At 44.6% G+C, this 18,870-nt stretch overlaps 1 protein-coding gene across 1 annotated transcript in view; it reads right to left on the reverse strand.

The window, feature by feature from the left end:
• Positions 1–1,089: 1,089 nt before the first annotated feature.
• The window catches only part of ak6 (adenylate kinase 6), a 28,836-nt gene continuing 11,055 nt past the window's right edge, over positions 1,090–18,870 (reverse strand). The window contains exons 3-6 of the mRNA XM_088376902.1: positions 8,376–8,468; positions 7,452–7,510; positions 5,329–5,474; positions 1,090–1,337 (exon numbers count right to left, since the gene is read on the reverse strand). Of these exons, the coding sequence (XP_088233028.1) occupies positions 1,148–1,337; positions 5,329–5,474; positions 7,452–7,510; positions 8,376–8,468 (488 nt within the window). The 3' untranslated portion in view covers positions 1,090–1,147. The remainder of the gene's footprint in view (positions 1,338–5,328; positions 5,475–7,451; positions 7,511–8,375; positions 8,469–18,870) is intronic.

Here is an 18,870-nt window from a genome sequence, read left to right on the forward strand (position 1 = left end):
AGTTGCGGATGAAGCGGCGGTAGAAGTTCGCAAATCCCAAGAATTGTTGTAGCCACTTGCATGTTTTGGGAACTGGCCAAGACGTGACTGCCCTCCCCTTTGCAGGGACCATCTCAATGGATCCCTCTCACACCACGTAGCCGAGAAACTTGACAGAAGACGTGTGGAATTCGCATTTCTCCGCCTTTACGTACAGGGAGTTTTCAAGGAGACGGCGCAGCACCCCCCGGACATGTTTGATGTGTTCAGAGAGAGATGAGGAGAAGATGAGGATGTCGTCCAGGTAAACGAACACAAACTTATTTAACATGTCTCGCGGAACGTCGTTAATCAGAGAAAATGGCTTTGAAGCATCTTAAAATTGAGCAAACTATTGCTCATTAAGAGTGCTGTAGAGCAAAACGTTGGAGCAAATTTAGAGGAGGCGGGTGTGAGTAGCAACAGAGTCTGCTTCAGAAGCCATCGCCGGCTCGGGCATGAGCGACAATTGCAGTTTTGGAAAATGGCAAAATGGAAGTGATGGGCTTTCAAGCAGCTTTCAATCGAAAAAACTATTGCTTGTCGTGAGTGCGGTAGCGCAAAACTATGGAGCGAATTTAGAGGTGGTGGCTGTGAGTATGCGACCCATGGAAGTTCGCTTCAAAAGCCGCCGCCACCACATAGTGAGTTGCTGTCATCTGATGAATATTCTGATGTGGGATACAGCGACGCAAAAGTACATCCCTTGTAATAGCAAAACACGCACACGCGTCTGTGCTCACACGTGTTACTCGTCACAGCAGCGTAAGAGTGCAAGAATACAAGCGACAAGTGCCAATTGTAAAAATGGACAAATAACAGACAAGGACAAAGACAAGTGCCACTAGTAGCGGTAGAGACGAAACACAATTTTATCAGGTGCCACGCATGTTGTAGAGTCTGACAGCAGTGGGAATGAAGGACCTGCGGAATCTTTCCCTTCCTACACCGTTGGTGTAATAGTCTGCTGCTAAAGGAGCTGATCAGGGACCGCACAATGTCAAAGAGGGGGTGATGTTTGAGAAATAAATTGGGGTTGAATGGGTTAATAAAAAAGGTTGAAAATGGGTACAACTTGTTTTGTTCAAACATTTTATTTCCAATCATCCAGGCAGCACTTTTCTCTGCTCTAATTGTGGTCTTTTATCCATTGCTTAGTCCACTTTACTATCTGTTCCAAGTTACTTTCCAGGTCTTCAGGAGTGTTGCTGGGTAGCTGGTGGATAAGCTCATTTTTGTAGGCCTCACTTGCCTCCTCATAAATGGTCTGAAAGATTTCACACTGCATGTTGTCCTGCAGCTTCTTTCCCGTGTAGCCCCTGAAGACAGAATGAAGTGTATGTTAACAGAATGAGACGTCCAATTTAGCACCTGATTTACTACACATTGGTGCGTGTGAAAATGGGCGCAAACTTGATTTCACATACAAATACATGTGGACGCTGAGCAACCAAACAAACTTGATTTCACATACAAACATGGATGCTGAGCAACCAAATGGATGCAACCAGGATTACGTCTGCAAAACGATGAGTTGCTGTGCAGTTCATTTTGAAATTTATGAGCGGAGTAAATGCAAATAGATGACTTTAGCATGTGATTTGATAAGCCTAATAATAAGAGAAGTCCAGAAATAATATTGAATTGGACTGCTGACTCTTGCATGGTGGAAAACTGCATTTGATGAACAGTTTATGTTGAAATATTTTGACATAAAAAAGGTATAATAGACAACATTTTAAAGATGGGGTTTTACTTTAAAATTTTGAAATAATTAAGTAGTAGTGATACGTTGAATGTTTAAATTTGGAACACTTTGGAAATATGTAGAAATTACAGGGGGATAAAAAAAGTCTTTGAGTCCTTGTTTACATTTCATATGCATGTTATGTTTTTTATATTACCGACATTTTGAATTCTTAGAATGGACTGTTGAAGGGCTGTTTGTGAGAGTTTTTATAAATTGAATCAAGTTGGTATGGCAAAAGGGTTCTAGGTAAGGGGCCAGACAAAGCACGGCTCAAAAAACACCTTATGAACAAAAATATATATGGACTCAGTTTTCCCTCGCCCGGACGTGGGTCACCGGGGCCCCCTTCTGGAGCCAGGCCTGGAGGTGTGGCTCGAAGGCGAGTGTGGTGGCTGGGCCTTTGCCCATGGGTCCCGGCCAGGCACAGCCCGAAAAGGAAATGTGGGTCCTGCTTCCCATGGGCTCACCACCTGTGGGAGGGGCCAGAGGAGTTGGGTGCAATGTAAGCTGGGCGGCGAACATAGGCAGGGACCTTGGCGGTCCGATCCCCGGCTGCAGAAGCTGTCTCTTGGGACATGGAATGTCATCTTTCTGGCTGGGAAGGAGCCCGAGGCAGAAACGTTCAGACTAGACATAGTCGGACTTGCTTCCACACACAGCTTGGGTTCCGGTACAAGCCCTCTCGAGAGGGGCTGGACTCTCTTCCACTCTGGAGTTGCCCACGGTGAGAGAGGTCGAGCAGAGGTGGGTATACTTATTGCCCCCCGGCTGGGCGCCTGCTCATTGGGGTTCACCCCGGTGAACGAGAGGGTAGCCTCCCTCCGCCTTCGGGTGGGGGGACGGCTCCTGACTGTTGTTTGTGTCTACGCACCAAACGGCAGCTCAGAGTACCCACCCTTCTTGGGAGTCCCTGGAGGAAGTGCTGGAGAACACTCCTTCTGGGGAATCCATCGTTCTACTGGGTGACTTCAATGCTCACGTGGGCAATGACAGTGAGACCTGGATGGGCGTGATAGGGAGGAACGGCCCCTCCGAACTGAACCCGAGCTGGGTTGGCTCCGATGGTGGGGGAAGATGCCGGTCTGACCTGGCAGACCCAAACGTACTGTGAGGGTTTGCTGGGAATGTCTGGCAGAATCCCCTAACAGGGAGAACTTCAACTCCCACCGGCAGAGCTTTACCCACGTCCCGGAGCAGGCGAGGGACATTGAGTCAGAGTGGACCATGTTCCGTGCCTCCATTGTTGAGGCAGCCGACCAGAACTGTGGCCGTAAGGTGGTCGGTGCCTGTCGTGGCGGCAGTCCCCGAACCCGCTGGGGGACACCGGCGGTAAGGGATAACGTCAAGCTGAAGGAGTCCTATCGGGCTGTTTTGGCCTGTGGGACTCCGGAGGTAGCCGACGGGTACCGGATGGCCAAGCGGAACGCGGCTCCGGCGGTTGCAGAGGCAAAAACTGGCCGTGGGAGGAGTTTGGCGAGGCCATGGAGAACGACTTCCGGACGGGTTCGAGGAAATTCTGGTCCCCCATCCGGCGTCTCAGGAGGGGGAAGCAGTGCACCATCAACACTGTTTACAGTGGAGTTGGCGTGCTGTTGACCTCGACTTGGGATGTCGTGAGTCGGTGGGGAGAATACTTCGAAGACCTCCATTCCACCGACACGCCTTCCATTGTGGAAGCAGGGCTTAGAGACTCTAAGGTGGACTCTCCAATCTCTGGGGTCGAAGTCACGGAGGTAGTTAAAAAACTCCTTGGGGTCAAGGCCTCAGGGGTGGATGAGATCCGCCCGGAGTTCTTAAAGGCTCTGGATGTTGTGGGGCTGTCATGGCTGACAAGCTTCTAAAGCATTGCGTGGACATCGGGGACGGTGCCTCTGGATTGGCAGACTGGGGTGGTGGTTGCCCTCTTTAAGAAGGGGGACCGGAGGGTGTGTTCCAACTACAAAGGAATCACACTCCTTAGCCTCCCTGGTAAGGTCTATTCAGGAGTGCTGGAGAGGAGGCTCCGTCGGGAGGTCGAATCTCGGATTCAGGAGGAGCAGTGTGGTTTTCGTCCTGGCCGTGGAACAGTGGACCACCTATCTACATCCTCGTCAGGATCCTTGAGGGTGCATGGGAGTTCGCTCAACCAGTCCACATGTGTTTTGTGGACTTGAAGAAAGCGTTCGACCGTGTCCCTCGGGAAGTTCTGTGGAGGGTGCTACGGGAGTACGGGGTGCCGAGCCAACTGATAAGGGCGGTTCGGTCCCAGTATCATCGATGCCATAGTTTGGTCCGCATTTCCGGCACCAAGTCGAATTGGTTCCCAGTGAGGGTTGGACTCCGCCAAGGCTGCCCTTTGTCACCGATTCTGTTCATAACTTTTATGGTCAGAATTTCTAGGCGCAGTTGAGGTGTTGAGGGTGTCCGGTTTGGGGACCTCAGCATTCCGTTTGCTTTTTGCAGACGACGTGGTGCTGTTGGCTTCTTCAAGCCGTGATCTCCAGCTCTCACTTGAGCGGTTAGCAGCCAAGCGTGAAGCGGTCAGGATGAGGATCAGCACCTCCAAATCTGAGTTTATGGTCCTCAGGAAAAGGGCGGAATGCCCTCTACGGATCGGGGATGAGATCCTGCCCCAAGTGGAGGAGTTCAAGTAACTTGGGGTCTTGTTCATGAGTGAGGGTAGGATGGAGCGTAAGATCGACAGGCGGATCAGTGCAGCGTCGGCTGTGATGCGGACTCTGTACCGGTCCGTCGTGGTGAAGAGAGAGCTGAGCCAAAAGGCAAACCTCTAAATTTACCGGTCGATCTACGCTCTTACCCTCACCTATGGTCACAAGCTATGGGTCGTGACCAAAAGAACAAGATCCCGGATACAAGCGGCCGAAATGAGTTTCCTCTGCAGGGTGTCCGGGCTCTCCCTTAGAGATAGGGTGAGAAGCTCGGTCATCCGGAAGAGACTCTGAGTAGAGCAGCTGCTCCTCCACGTTGAGAGGAGCCAGATAAGGTGGCTCGGGCATCTCACCAGGATGCCTCCTGGACACCTCCCTGGGGCGGTTTTCCGGGCATGTCCCACCGGCAGGCGACCCCGTGGATGACCCAGGACGTGCTGGAGAGACTATGTCTCTCAGCTGGCCTGGGAGCGCCTGTGAGCTGGACGAAGTGGCTGGGGAGAGGGAAGTTTGGGAGTCCCTCCCGAAGCTGTTGCCCCCGCGACCCGACCCCGGATAAGCGGAAGAAGATGGATGGATGAATCAATTTCATTAAAAAATGTGTCTGCATAAGAAAATAATCTTTTTCCTATTAAGGTTAACAAAATCTGCTAAAATAATGGATCAGAAAAAAAAGGGATTTTTTACAATAAATAAAATTTGAGTTAACAATACAAATGCGATTAAATATTTCAATCGCTTGACAGCACTAATATTAATATCCTTCAATCAGTATACAAGTATGTATTTATTTACATTTTCAGGTTGAAACATTAATTCATTTAGTTTAGTAGTAAATCTGTAAAATATGTCTTTCTGCATATATGTATGGTTCATATCATGAACGTTCACAGTGGCATGAGTAACGGGTACCTGCTTTCGAGCCGCGTGTACAAATGAGTATTGTCTGTTCTGAGGACAAAAACAACGTGAAACCAGCGTTCGGGGAATAGGTCACAGCCATGATAGTCTACGATTACACCTCCATGCGTCATCTTCTCATCAAGTTCATCCACCACCTGCAGATAACAAAAGAACCATAACTTTTCCATTACATTGAAGATGTATTATTGTTGTTCAAGCAAAATTTGGTGAATCGTTTGCCTCAAAACGCAGATATATCTGGTGTTCTAACACGATCTAAAACAGCAATTCACTTTACCTAATTTTAGTTGGCATGAAAAGATTAATGGTGAATGATAAACAATTTATCTTTTCCATTGGGTTTTTGCTTTGATTCCAGAAAACACAGAATGAGGTTTTGTTATTCTTGTGCGTACACTTGGTGGACTTGTAGGTGAATGGTGGAAGGTAGACTTGAAGGGGAAGTAAATTTACGAGTATGCATCATCAGTAGTGTTCCTCTGGATGTTTTGGGCCTCAACGCGATACACACTCTCCAGAAGTGTAGCCAGCTGTGGGATGATCAAACCCGAGCTTGTGCCGCAAGCCCAATTAGCCATGAGAGTCTCCGTGTTGGCAGACATCTCAGGGGACTATGCACGGCATGGGCATCCGGTTCTCTGAGTCAGGCCTAGACTGGCTGACCACATACCTCCTGTTGCACTACAATTGGGGTTGTTCCTCCTTAGCCAGAGCCACTAGCTGCTCCTTTCAGCTGCCACATGGCTATGCGCAGGCTCGGGCCCCTAATTCCCAAGTCCCTTATATGTTTTGTGGTAGATGTTCCCATGAAGCCTCTGCACCCAACCTCCACTGGGTATACATATGCATTCCAGCCACGATGTCTAGCTTCCGCAGCCCCCTCGAATGCCTCCTCCATGGAGTCATACCAGGGTACAGTGTGTTTGACTATGTCTAGCTTCTTTAGGGAAAGGGACCAGAACACCAGGTTAGGCCTGGTGGTAAAAAGGAAAACCTTCCAGTCTCAGGCCGGACACTCTATCACTAGGCCAACGTCTGGCAGCATCTTCCAATCAGGTGCTGGGCACAGCTGGCTTCTCTCTGTTGGTTTAGTTCTTCCTGGCTTCCTGGCCCTTCACCAACAATGGCAATTCCCCATGAGGCATTAGATGTTGGCAGTGGCAGGGCGTTGATGTTGGATCGTTCTCCATCCAGTGTGGAGGCTTCAAGTCTTGGTTGTGGCGCCAGGTATACGGTCCCTGACAAACGTCACTGAATAGATTTTTTTAAACCAAATCGCCAGCAGGGAAATATGCAAATAAGAATAAACTGTTATTACAAATAAGCAACATTTAGTACAAAATAGTATAAATAAACAGTGAACACGGATTACAGTTTGACTAGTTTTACACCCTGTGAGTATGCGTCACAGGGAGGCTGGTGTGCATTTGCTTGGCGGACACGATGCATGCCTTGGCCCATCTTGTGGCCTCTTCCTGATGCCGCACTTCCTCCTTCACCATCTTTCTTCGTGCTGGTGGAGTGGCACCTCTCCAGGCTGGATGGCTAGATGTTAAACCCTTCCTTACTGATCGTTTCCCATAATGTTGGCATGCCTGAGAGCTGCTGTCTTGCTGGTGTCCATTTGCGCCCCATAGCTAAGGTTGGTGCGTTTTCCCTAACCACTGGATCTTTGGATTTGTTCAAGGTCATCTGCAGTCGTGTTTTTGCACACAAACTCCTCTGAAAGACTGTTAAGGGGCAACTAGAGGACACTGTCTGATGGTTAGGCAGTGCGGAACTCCAAACCACTTCTTGACGTGAACAGAGAGCCCTTTGCGCACTTATAACAAATCACAGTATTATTTTTGTTTGAAAGTGCATTGTTCATAGGCATTTGAGCAGTAAGATATATCAATAGATTGGTGCAATAAGACATGCCCATAGGTTAAAATTATATTCTTGTCTTACATCAGACAAAAATAATCTTCTCCTCAATCATTTATGTTGCATATCACTGATATGTAAGAACCAACGCTCCACATAACAGGAGGGCAATATGTACAATTTCATTTTATTTCATCAAGAGAAATAGTAAGGCTTGAATTAAAGGGAATTCAAGCATGACTCACCCTGTCTTCATCTAAAATAGGGCACTGGTACTCTTGATCATAGCCATCATAAAGATCTCCTGAGGAAAAAATAATGTAATCAATAATACAGTCAAACCTCGGTTTTCGAACGTCCCGGTTCTCGAACAAATCGGAATTGGAACAAAAAATTCGAGATTTTTTTGCTTCGGTTTAAAACAAAATTCGGAGGTCGAGCCTCGTGAGATGAGCCGAAAGGACCCGAGAAAACACGACCGCGTAGCCCGGATGCCGACTGACTCCGTTCGTTATTGTATTTTCGTTACTTTGAGGATTGTATTAACCCCTAGTCATGCCTCCAAAGAAAGCAAGTGGGAGCAGTAAAGCCATCCTAAAACACAAAGACGCTCTTAAAGCGATGCGACAGTGAGCGCCCGGCGCGCTGCGGTTGCGCGATCGGACCAAATTAAGCTCCCTGCGCACTGAGGTCCACTTAAATTTTGGAAAGTACATCAGGACTTTAACAATATTTTCTAAATTTCAGCGACGGCTCTGTCACAATAATGCCACCAGCGCGGTCGGCGGCGCGCTACGGTTACGCGTTCGGCGGTGTGTGCAGTTATGCGATCGGACAAAAATGTGCAAATGAAAAAATGCTTAGAAAAGGCGTTTTTTGTTCTTGGAACGGATTACATTTTTTTCCATTATTTGTAATGGGAAAAATAGATTTGGAATTTGAACGATTGACTTCTCGTACCGCCTTCTGGAACGGATTGTGGTCGAAAACCGGTTGGACTCTATTATCAAAAGAAGACATACAATTTCTATGAATGTGCAAAACAAACCTGTAACTAAAAGCAAAAATCAAGAATACTACCTTAAAGTAAAAAAAACAAAACTAAACAAAAAACAACAACAAAACAAATAATCCTCTCTGGAGTGGCAGAGATCTCAGTAATTTTTTACCTTCCTGAGCCAGATCACCGATATTAACATAGGTGAGCCCAGTTCGCTGAGCGAGCTCCTTGCCGAGAGTTGTTTTTCCAACACCAGGGGTTCCTATAAGACAAAAAGGGATAATAAGTACTGAACATTCTTTTAGTTAGCTGATGACACTAACATAAATATTCTAGGGTCGTTATGTGATCACCGCTAACCACGTGGCTAAATCTCAATATACTGTATTTTCTAGACTTGAAATCGCTCTGGAGTAAAAGTCGCACCAGCCATAAAATTCTTAATAAAGAAAAACAACATATATAATTCGCACAAGTCGCATTTTTGGGGGAACTTTATTTGACAAAATACACCACTAAGAACAGACATGAATAGGCACAACAGGCGAAACGATACAGTATGCTAACGTTACATAAACACAAACGAGAAACTGAGAACGTGCCTGACGTAACATGTTAGCAGTTATTCAAATAACTATAATATAAACAAGTTTATCAAACCATCAAACTTCTCCTTGTGCTGGTACCTTGGCGTGTCTCAGTGACCCCTGAAAGCTATACTGACAGGGGAGGGGGGGGGGGGTTGACACCCCTGTCAGGTTTAACCATGCTGGGCAGGTTTTGGAATAGAGGTTAGGCAAAAGTCAGCACTCGGTCCTCCAGGTTGGGGGTTGGGCGTGAGGTTAACAACCTCATACCGTAAAAAAACAGCATGGTACAGAAACGACAAGAAGGAGCCACTCCGGTATACTGCGGTGGAGAAGAGAGGGCACATCCTTGGATCTTATCAATGACGGGGCCAGGTGAAATCCGGCAGGAAGCCCAACCCCTGATGACCTTGATCTTCAACAACAAAACCAACATCACAGTAGGCACCTGGAACATACGCACACTGCTCCCATGTGGTCGCATGGACCATTCTCTACTCTGGGAAAAAAGACCACTATACCTATGGAGTTGGGATCATCCTTTCCAGCTGTGCAGCGCAAGCACTAGTTGGATGAAAACCGGTGAACAACCGCATCATGACAGCGAGGTTCTATACTAGACATGCCAAAGTCACCATTGTGCAAGTCAATGCCCCAACTGAAGTTGCCTCAGTGGAGGACAAGGACGCCTTCTACGGCCAGCTCCAAGCCATGCTTGATGAGATCCCCATCTACGACATTAAGATGCTGATTGGAGACTTAAATGTAAAAGTGGATAGCAACAGAAGGGGCCTCAATGCCACAGTGGTACCGCACGGGTCTGCAAATTCTACCAATGACAACAGTGAGAGGCTGTTGATGCTAGCAAGCACCAATGGCCTCAGCATCGGCAACATCTTTTTCAAACACAAGCAGATTCATAAGATGACATGGATTTCACCTGGGGGAGGAACCCGAAACGAGCTGGACCACATCTGCATAAACATAAAGTAGACGTTTGCTCACACAGGGGTGCAGATGTTGGCTCAGATCACTTTCTTGTGGTGGGTAAAATCAGGCTGAAGCTGAAAAAGGTTCAAAAGGAGCAGCCCAAGAGAACCTACTATGCAGTGGACAAGCTGAAGAATATCAACCTGTCGAGAAGCTATTGTAAGGAGTTGAGGAAGAAACTTGAGGTACCACAACATCCTTCATCCATTGAATAGCAGTGGACTCTGTTATCCTGTGACATCACTGAGACTGGGGAAGAAGGGGCACCAACAAAGAGAGATGGGTAACAGATAAGACCTGAAAACTGACTGATGAAAGGAAAATGGCAAAGATAAAAAGAGAACAGAGGAGGCTCCGCTGCTGGAGGATGGAAGACAGGGCACCAATGACATATTTGAAAGTACTATAGAGTGTATACAAGTAAAATTATAAATGTTTTGTGTGGATGTGCTCGCGCTGGGCTGCTTCAGTCAGAGCAGAGAGGAGCCAGACAGGTTTACACTTCAAAAAAGGTTCATAATAGTCTTGTGTGGATATTGTAACAATATATTTACTTATATTTATTTTCTTATTTATTTAAATAAATAATGTTTCTTCAAGTCAGTTTAAATTTAAAAATTTTACAAAGGTTTAAAAATACAAAAAAGCGTTTCAAAACAATAACGTGTGTAAAATTACAATAAAGGTTCATAAAAGTCATGTGCGGATATTGTAACAATATATTTAATCTTATTTATTTTCTTATCCATCCATCCATCCATCCATCCATCCATCCATCCATCCATCCATCCATCCATCCATCCATCCATCCATCCATCCCGCCTGTCCCCACAGGGGTCACGGGCGTGCTGGAGCCTCTCCCAGCAGTCATCGGGCAGTAGGCGGGGGACACCCTGAACCGGTTGCCAGCCAATCACAGGGCACACAAAGACGAACAACCATCTGCACTCACATTCACACCTAGGGGCAATTTGGAGTGCTCAATCAGCCTACCAAGCATGTTTTTGGGATGTGGGAGGAAACCGGAGTGCCTGGAGAAAACCCACGCGGCCACGGGGAGAACATGCAAACTCTCATGCAAAATAAAACCCGCAACCTCCTAACTTTGAGGCAGATGTGCTAACCAGTGCGTCACCGAGCTGACCTATCACAGGTGGTCTTGGAAACAATTATCCGCGATAAATGAGGGATTACTGTACTCTGTTTCATACGTACGTTATATATTGTACACCATGCACATTTTGTAAAATAAGCACACTTTTGTACATTGTGGAGATTGTACACTTGATTATCCTGACACCCCCACTCCGTCCTCACCAAGCCATCTGACATATGCAGTGTTTGTGTGTGTGTCCGTCCCATGGCCACCCCAGTGAAAAATTCCTGGCTCCGCCACTGGATGGTGGGTTTTTAAAGGCCGAGAGACATCCCTTTTTTTTTTCAATTAGAATGGAATTTGATAGAATGTATAAAGAGAACACATTTGCCGCATTGGAAATTAAAAATGGACACCGATTACTAAGAATAAAGCTAAAATTAAATGCCAGTTTATCGATCGGGTTCCGCACGCAGCCACACTGGTGGCGCCATTACTGTGACGTCACAAGTTGTACATCCGGATCTCAACAAACCCAAACAACATGGCAGATGATAGTGACAGCTCCGTTTCTAGCGGCAATATTAGCATCATTTTATCTGATTCAGAAACCTCTTTTGACGCAGAATATGATGAATCTAGCAGTTCACTTGGGGTGAGCTGAGCACGTTTTCTTAATTGTGCCCCACCCGTCACTCTGGTTAGGTTGGGGGCTTTAGAGTGCCGAGTTGACCATGGCGCATGAAGAAATGACCATCTGCAGCGTTTCGTTTAGGTTTAAATCGCATTTTTAATTTTATTGCTTAAATCACATTTTCTCGACGAGCTGAGCACGTTTTCTGATTTGTGCCCCTCCCGTCACTCTGGTTAGGTTGGCATAGAAAAAAGTGCTCTTGGGGGCTTTAGAGTGCCGAGTTGACCACGACACATGAAGAAATGACCACCCGCAACGTTTGGTTTAGGTTTTTTGCGCTTTTTTAATTTTATTGCTTAAATCGCATTTTCTCGACGAGCTGAGCACGTTTTCTGAATTGTGCCTCTCTGTGTGGTTAGGTTGGCATAGTAAAACATTCTCAGGGGGCTTTAGAGTGCCGAGTTGACCACTGCGCATGAAGAAATGAACATCTGCAGCGTTTGGTTTAGGTTTTAAGCGCATTTTTAATTTTATTGCTTGAATCGCATTTTTTCGACGAGCTGAGCACGTTTTCTGAATTGTGCCCTGTCATGTAACATGGGGGGAAGAGATGGTGCAAATGGTAAAATATGGATTGTTCACAGGAATAAATTGGCAGAGCTGAAATTCCAAATTTGTCCAAAAGATGGCGCCAGACCGAAACATGAGACCAAAAAAGGGGCCAAAATAAGCTAAGCAAGTTAAAATAGAAATAAAACAGGAACACGGTGTCGGATTGTGAGTCACGCATGGACTGTGCGTCCATGTGATTTTTACTTTTTGATTTCTTTGCTTGGCTGAAAATGTATTCTGTAACAGCTTAAAGCAATATTGTTAGTCGATTCGATCAAGGAACCGGTCACTATGAGAATAGTGGTGTGACATAAATTGTTTAAAGAAATAGATCAAAGGTTTGGATTTTTATTTCAGAGTTAATTGAAGCATAACTTTAAAAAGTTATTCTCATGAAACAGGAAGTGAAGAAAAGAGGAAGTGAAAGGTTTTACCAGGGGCTAGCTGTACATTTGGTGGAAAGTAATGCGTGGTCAGGGTGGAAACAGCTGCTGAAAGGCAGCAGGTGTACGAGCGTGGGAAAACTGACCAAGTCTTACCCCCATAGGAGCAGGGGGAAAAAACTGACCAAATCCTATAAGGGCATGGGAAACTAGGCGGTCTTACCCTATAGAGAGGATATAGGTACCAGACAAGTCTATAAAAAGTCCTGCAGGGGCAGCTACGGGGCTTTTTCCCCCAAAGAGCGCTCATACGTGAAGAAGCCCGAGGGAGTTTCAAGATTTTTTCCAAAGTCCCGGGATCTTTGTGTGAGACGCAGGATCGCTGGTGAATTAACTTGGATTTACTCCCAAGAATTGGACTGGACAACTTTGCATGAGGAACTAGGTGAGGGGAATGATTTTTCTGTATTTTAGCGAGGGGGGGGGGATAGCCATCGGGTCGCCGGTCCCCTCGAGGCCAGCCTGTTTCTCTAATTTGGATTTTAGAAGTAAGATCAAATTGATCACTCGACTTTGCTTCCACCAAAAATAGCACCCAGTTGGTATCTACTTTTTCCCTCTTTCATGAATTGTGTTTTGCAATCGAATTGTTCTGGGATTAAAAGATTTTATTAACACGGGTATCAGTGAGTGAAATTGTTCGGTTTCTGGAGTAATTGAGATTTGTAATTCTATTTCATGTTTCTTCAATAAATGTGTTTTGTATATTCATCTACTTCGTTGTGCGGTGATCTGTACTGAATGTGCAATCGATTGTTTGGGGTTGATTTGACAATTTGATTAATGTGCGGGGGGTTATTATGGTATAACATAGGACCGTATAAATAAAAGTAACATCAGACAATTTTAGAAAATTAAATAACTTTCGTAGTTATTTGAGACACGAGTGAATTTCAATTCGTTTGAAAGTTTGCTTCGTCTGAATAAATTAATGGAAGTGTTTAGATCGGATTATTGGTTTGGTGTAGAACTGAAAGTAATTTAATTATTTGAAGGGCGCAGGCCCGTTTCCCCTTTTGACGGGCCGCGTAAAAAGTAACATGTTAGAGAATTAAATAACTTTCGTAAATAATTAAGGGAAGAGTGAATTTCGTTAAATGTTAATTCGTTTGAAAATTTACTTCCTCTAAATAAAATAACGACGATGGTTAAATTAGATTATTTGAGTTGGTGAAGGATAAAAGTATTTCGATTGTCCGTCGGGCGCGGCCCAGTTCCTAATTTTGTCGGGCCGCGTCAAGAGTTAAACAGGACACGATGGAAATATAGACTTGCCTTCCAAATTAATTACTGGGCAAATCTAAATAGAGTAAGACATTTTTATTCGTTTTAAGAAAGTTATTTTTCTTTTTAAAGCAATCAAGTGGGGTGAAGCACTCCGACAGTTAAGTGCTAGATCTACATATAAGAAGTTAGAATTAATAATGTAAAGTGCATTAATTTTCTTCTTAAATGCTATTATTGTCACACTTTTATTAATTCGATTCTCTTTCGAATAAACAAGTTGGTCGGCTCGCTGCTTGAGCGATCAAGTAGAACGGACCCATATCAACATTTACTTCGGCAAAACTAGTGCTAGGGTGCGCTATACAAACGAATCCCTGAGGTCTTAACAAAGACATCTAAAAATATCCGTAACATAATAAGAACTTCAAACAGTAGCGGGTAGCCATCAATACGATGCGGTCACTTCGAAGTCTTGCCTCGAATTGAGTTACTCGGCTCGAGCTTCGGGTGACTTGAGAGGGATTGGCGTCGTACAGAAATTAGATTGATTCCGGTGGAGTTAATTTAACTCGGGTGGTTAGATTACGGACGAATCTCCGAACCCGGCTAAGACAAACCCGTTACTGGGAAGCCGGGGGCACCTTATTGAAAGAGGTGCGTTTGACAGCCCCTCCAGTCACGCTTCGACATACTTTTCAAAGTCAAAGTCTCAAAGTCAAAGTCTCCTTTATTGTCAATTCCTCCGCATGTCAAGGCACACAAAGAGATCGAAATTACGTTTCTCACTATCCCAGGGTGACAAGACAGAGTTCACAACGCACATACAAGTAAACAACACAGGAAAAATAAAACAAGAAGTCAACATCAATGAACAATAAGAGTGATAGCACGCTAGCCGCTCCCGATGTACAGCAGAGTCCGGAAAGATGACAGTCAACCAGGCCACTGTGAACACGAGCACACAGCAGGCACGCACTGCCCGGTTCGTGGATCCTATCAGGTGAACGCAACCCATCTTGTCGTCCCGCGAGCGAACGTACGCCAGGAGAATGGAAGGCATGGCTGGGCGAGCTGGGTTGGCCGCTAGCCTGGCCCGACGTCTCCGCGCTGGCCCCTCTTCTCTTTTTGTTTACATTCACTGAAGCTAAACGCGTACAACTTGAGACGTCACTTCCGGCTGGCGGCTCGGTGCAGTCAAACTCGTCTACGCGGCAAATTTAAATTAGATTTTTCAGAGCAACAGCTTCCTTTTCGTTGTTTCGATCGTCAATTTATATTTATAAATCCATAAGCTAACTAAAACCGATTTATACATATACTGGTGTCTCTGGGCCTTTAAAATGACTGATAAATCAAAGTTGTCTACACAATGTATATTTCAGGTATAACAATGCCATACTTCTAATGACGCTAACATATAAATCAGGGATGAGAACGGCAAATGTGAAAAACCACTGAAAAGTAGCCGGGGTCTGGGAGCCGCATGCCCCCATTGGGGAGCCGCATGTCCCCATTGAGGAGGCCACAGGCCTCCATTGGGGACCGCAGGGGGCCAGGGGCAACGCCCCGAAGGGGGTCAGGGGGCTTTGCCCCCTGGAAACTCCTGGAATTTGGCAGTATAGCAACCCCAAAACCATTAATTTCATCACTCAATTTCAAGTTAAAAAAATATTCCTGCTTGGTGGGCTGTCAAGGTGAATATAATACATCACAATGCCACAATCAATTCTAGAGTTTTTCCTTTTAATGAAAACTGTTAATTTTTTGCAACGTATATCTACAACCACATATCTTGTTATCAAAGAACACTCATAATACAGGGATGAGAATGGCAAATGTGAGGACTATCTCAGAAAATTAGAATATTGTGATAAAGTTCTTTATTTTCTGAAATGCAATTAAAAAAACAAAAATGTCATACATTCTGGACTCATTACAAATCAACTGAAATATTGCAAGGCTTTTATTATTTTAATATTGCTGATTATGGCTTACTGCTTAAGAGAACTCAGAAATCGTATAACAAAATATTAGAATATTTCCTCAGACCAAGTAAAAAACAAAAGATTTATAACAGCAAAACAAAATCAAACATGTGAAAATGTCCCTTAATGCATTGGTTCTCAAATGGGGGTACGCGTACCCCTGGGGGTACGTGGAGGTACTCCAGGGGGTACGTGAGATTTAAAAAAATATATATACACCGGTATTAAAAAAAAAAACTAAAGCAAAAAAAAAAAAAACAGCAAGCTTGATTGTCTTGAGAATTAGTTATAAAAAGTTTGATGAAATACAAATGTATGTTTTATATTCAGTATACAATTTTAATCCTTTAAAAAACAGACTCTCCACAAACCAATAGCAGTCACCTGCGGTTGCCTTGGCAACACACTGTAACAAGAAGATGTGGCTAAAGCGTAGCAGCGATGCTGCTGTTGAAAACGCGGAGAAGTAAAAAAGATGTCAAAACTATAGTTTGATGGGATTTATGTCCACAAGTTGTAACCCACCCAAAGCGTTGTGCTTTTTTTGCGGGGAGAAATTAGCCAACGCTGGCACATCTCCAGTGGCATCTCACCACAAAACACGGATGCCATGTTGGTAAGCCACCGGAATTCTTCAGGAGGAAACTTTCTGACTTCAAGTCATCCCAAGACAATGCAAAAAGCCTCCACGACATCAGCAAAGCCCTGTAGCTAAAGCCAAAAAATGTTTACCATAGATGAAGAACTGCTGCTCCCCGCCGCTGTTGTATTGGCCGAAACTATGCTAGACAAAAAAATTTGCGGATAGATTAAAAACTGTGCCTTTGTCTAATGACACCGTTTGCCGCAGAATAGACAAAATGGGTGCAGACATTGTCGAACACGTTGTGGGAAAACTTAGAGAATCTTTTTCACTCCAGCTGGATGAATCCACAGATGTCAGTGGGAATGCACAGCTTGTTGCTTTTGTGAGATACATTGAGACTGACGACATTTGTAAACACATACTTTTCTGCAAAGGTCTGGAGGGGAGAAAGGTCTGGAGGGGAGAACAACCGGAGAGGACATTTTCAATGTCGTTAACGCATTTTTCTTTGAAAATGGTATCAGCTGGAAATCCTGCAGCAGTGTGTACAGATGTGGCTGCATCAATGACGGGCAGTGCAAAAGGGCTCATTGCGCGGATTAAAAAGGGAAATCCCGACATTAAGTGGACTCACTGTGTGATTCACAGGGAAGCGTTAGTCTCCAAGAAAATGAGCCCCGTGTTGCATGATGTTTTGAACGACAGCATCAAAGTGATCAACTTCACTTAATGCACGTTTGTTCCGCCTCCTCTGTGAAAACATGGGAGCTGAACACACACAACTCCTCCTCCACACAGAAGTGCGCTGGCTCTCTCGAGGGAAGATACTCAACAGGCTGTTGGAGTTACGGCTGAAGTGCACACCTTTCTGACAGAGCACGGATCTCCCCATACCACCTTGTTCGAGAGCACGGACTGGCTTGCAGGGCAAAGACACCAGCATCCTGAACCTATATTATATATATATATATATATATATATATATATATATATATATATACATATATATATATATATACATATATATATACATATATATATATATATACATATATATATACATATATATATATATATACATATATATATACATATATATATATACATATATATATATATACATATACATATATATATATACATATATATATATATACATATATATATATATATATACATATATATATATACATATATATATATACATATATATATATATACATATATATATATATATACATATATATATATATACATATATATATATATATATATATATATATATATATATATATACATACATACATACATACATACATACATACATACATACATACTACTACTACTACTACTACTACGACTACTACTATGGCATCCGTCTGTCTCGAGAGACAATGGTAGCGCCATGGAGCATGGAATCACTGGAGTAAAGTACAGCGTCTTGAGTGGCTCAGCAGTCCGATTCTAGCATGACAGTCTCTCCCACAAGCCGGACATACGAATTGAGTTGGTTGCTCTTGGGCCTGAGCTTCCTGTCTCTGTTTCCTGCATTCACGCTTGCTTTCCAAATGCTGGATTCTTTTTTCCTCGCCTTTCCTTACTACTTCATGAATGACTTGGCGCCAGGACTTACGATCCATCGCTTGAAGTTCCCAATTTTTCGTGTCGATACCTGTAAGGACCATGTCTCTTTTACACGCATCCTTAAAGCGCAGCATTGGACGACCCCTCGGGCGATGTCCTGAAGCGAGCTCAGCGTAGAGTAAATCTTTTGGGATCCTTCCATCATTCATGCGGCGCACATGTCCAAGCCATCTCATTCGACGTTGACAAAGCAGGAGATGCATACTGAGGGAACCAGCCTTTTCCAGCACCGAAGTGTTCGTGACGCGCTCTTGCCAAGTGATGTCCAGAATCTGACGTAGACACCGGATGTGAAACTTTTCCAGTCGGTCCTCTTGGTGAGCATAGATGGTCCATGACTCACTACCGTACAGCAATGTTCCGAGGACGCAAGCCTGGTACACTTTGAGCTTGGTGTTCACTGTGAGTTTTCCATTGCCCCATACTCGCTTGTGAAGCTTAGCCATAACGGCTGAGGCTTTGCCTATGCGCTTTGAGATTTCAGCATCCAGTGACAAATTGCTGGCGACTGTTGAGCCCAGGTATACATATTCATCCACAACTTCAAGCTGATTGTTTTCGACACTGATTGACGGTGGTACCTGTCAGGGTTTTCCAGGTTATCTTTAACGTATGATTATGTTGGAATGCAACCTGTGATAAATAACCTAGCTTGTCCCATCCTACACAAAGTCGTAAAACACCCCTTGCTATGTTTTGACTAGAGGTCAAGGGCTTTCTCTTTTCAGTCCACTCTTACCCCCACCCTGTTTCTCTTAATAAAAATGCTCTTGCAGGAGCCGAGAGGCAGCCCTCCATTCAAACATCGCTGGACTCTCCACCTGCAGGTGTCTAAAAGGACTTATTTGTCTCCCGTGTGG

Source organism: Syngnathus floridae, chromosome 5, assembly GCF_059516105.1.
Source record: "Syngnathus floridae isolate MCC-2025c chromosome 5, RoL_Sflo_1.0, whole genome shotgun sequence".
NCBI lineage: Eukaryota > Metazoa > Chordata > Actinopteri > Syngnathiformes > Syngnathidae > Syngnathus > Syngnathus floridae.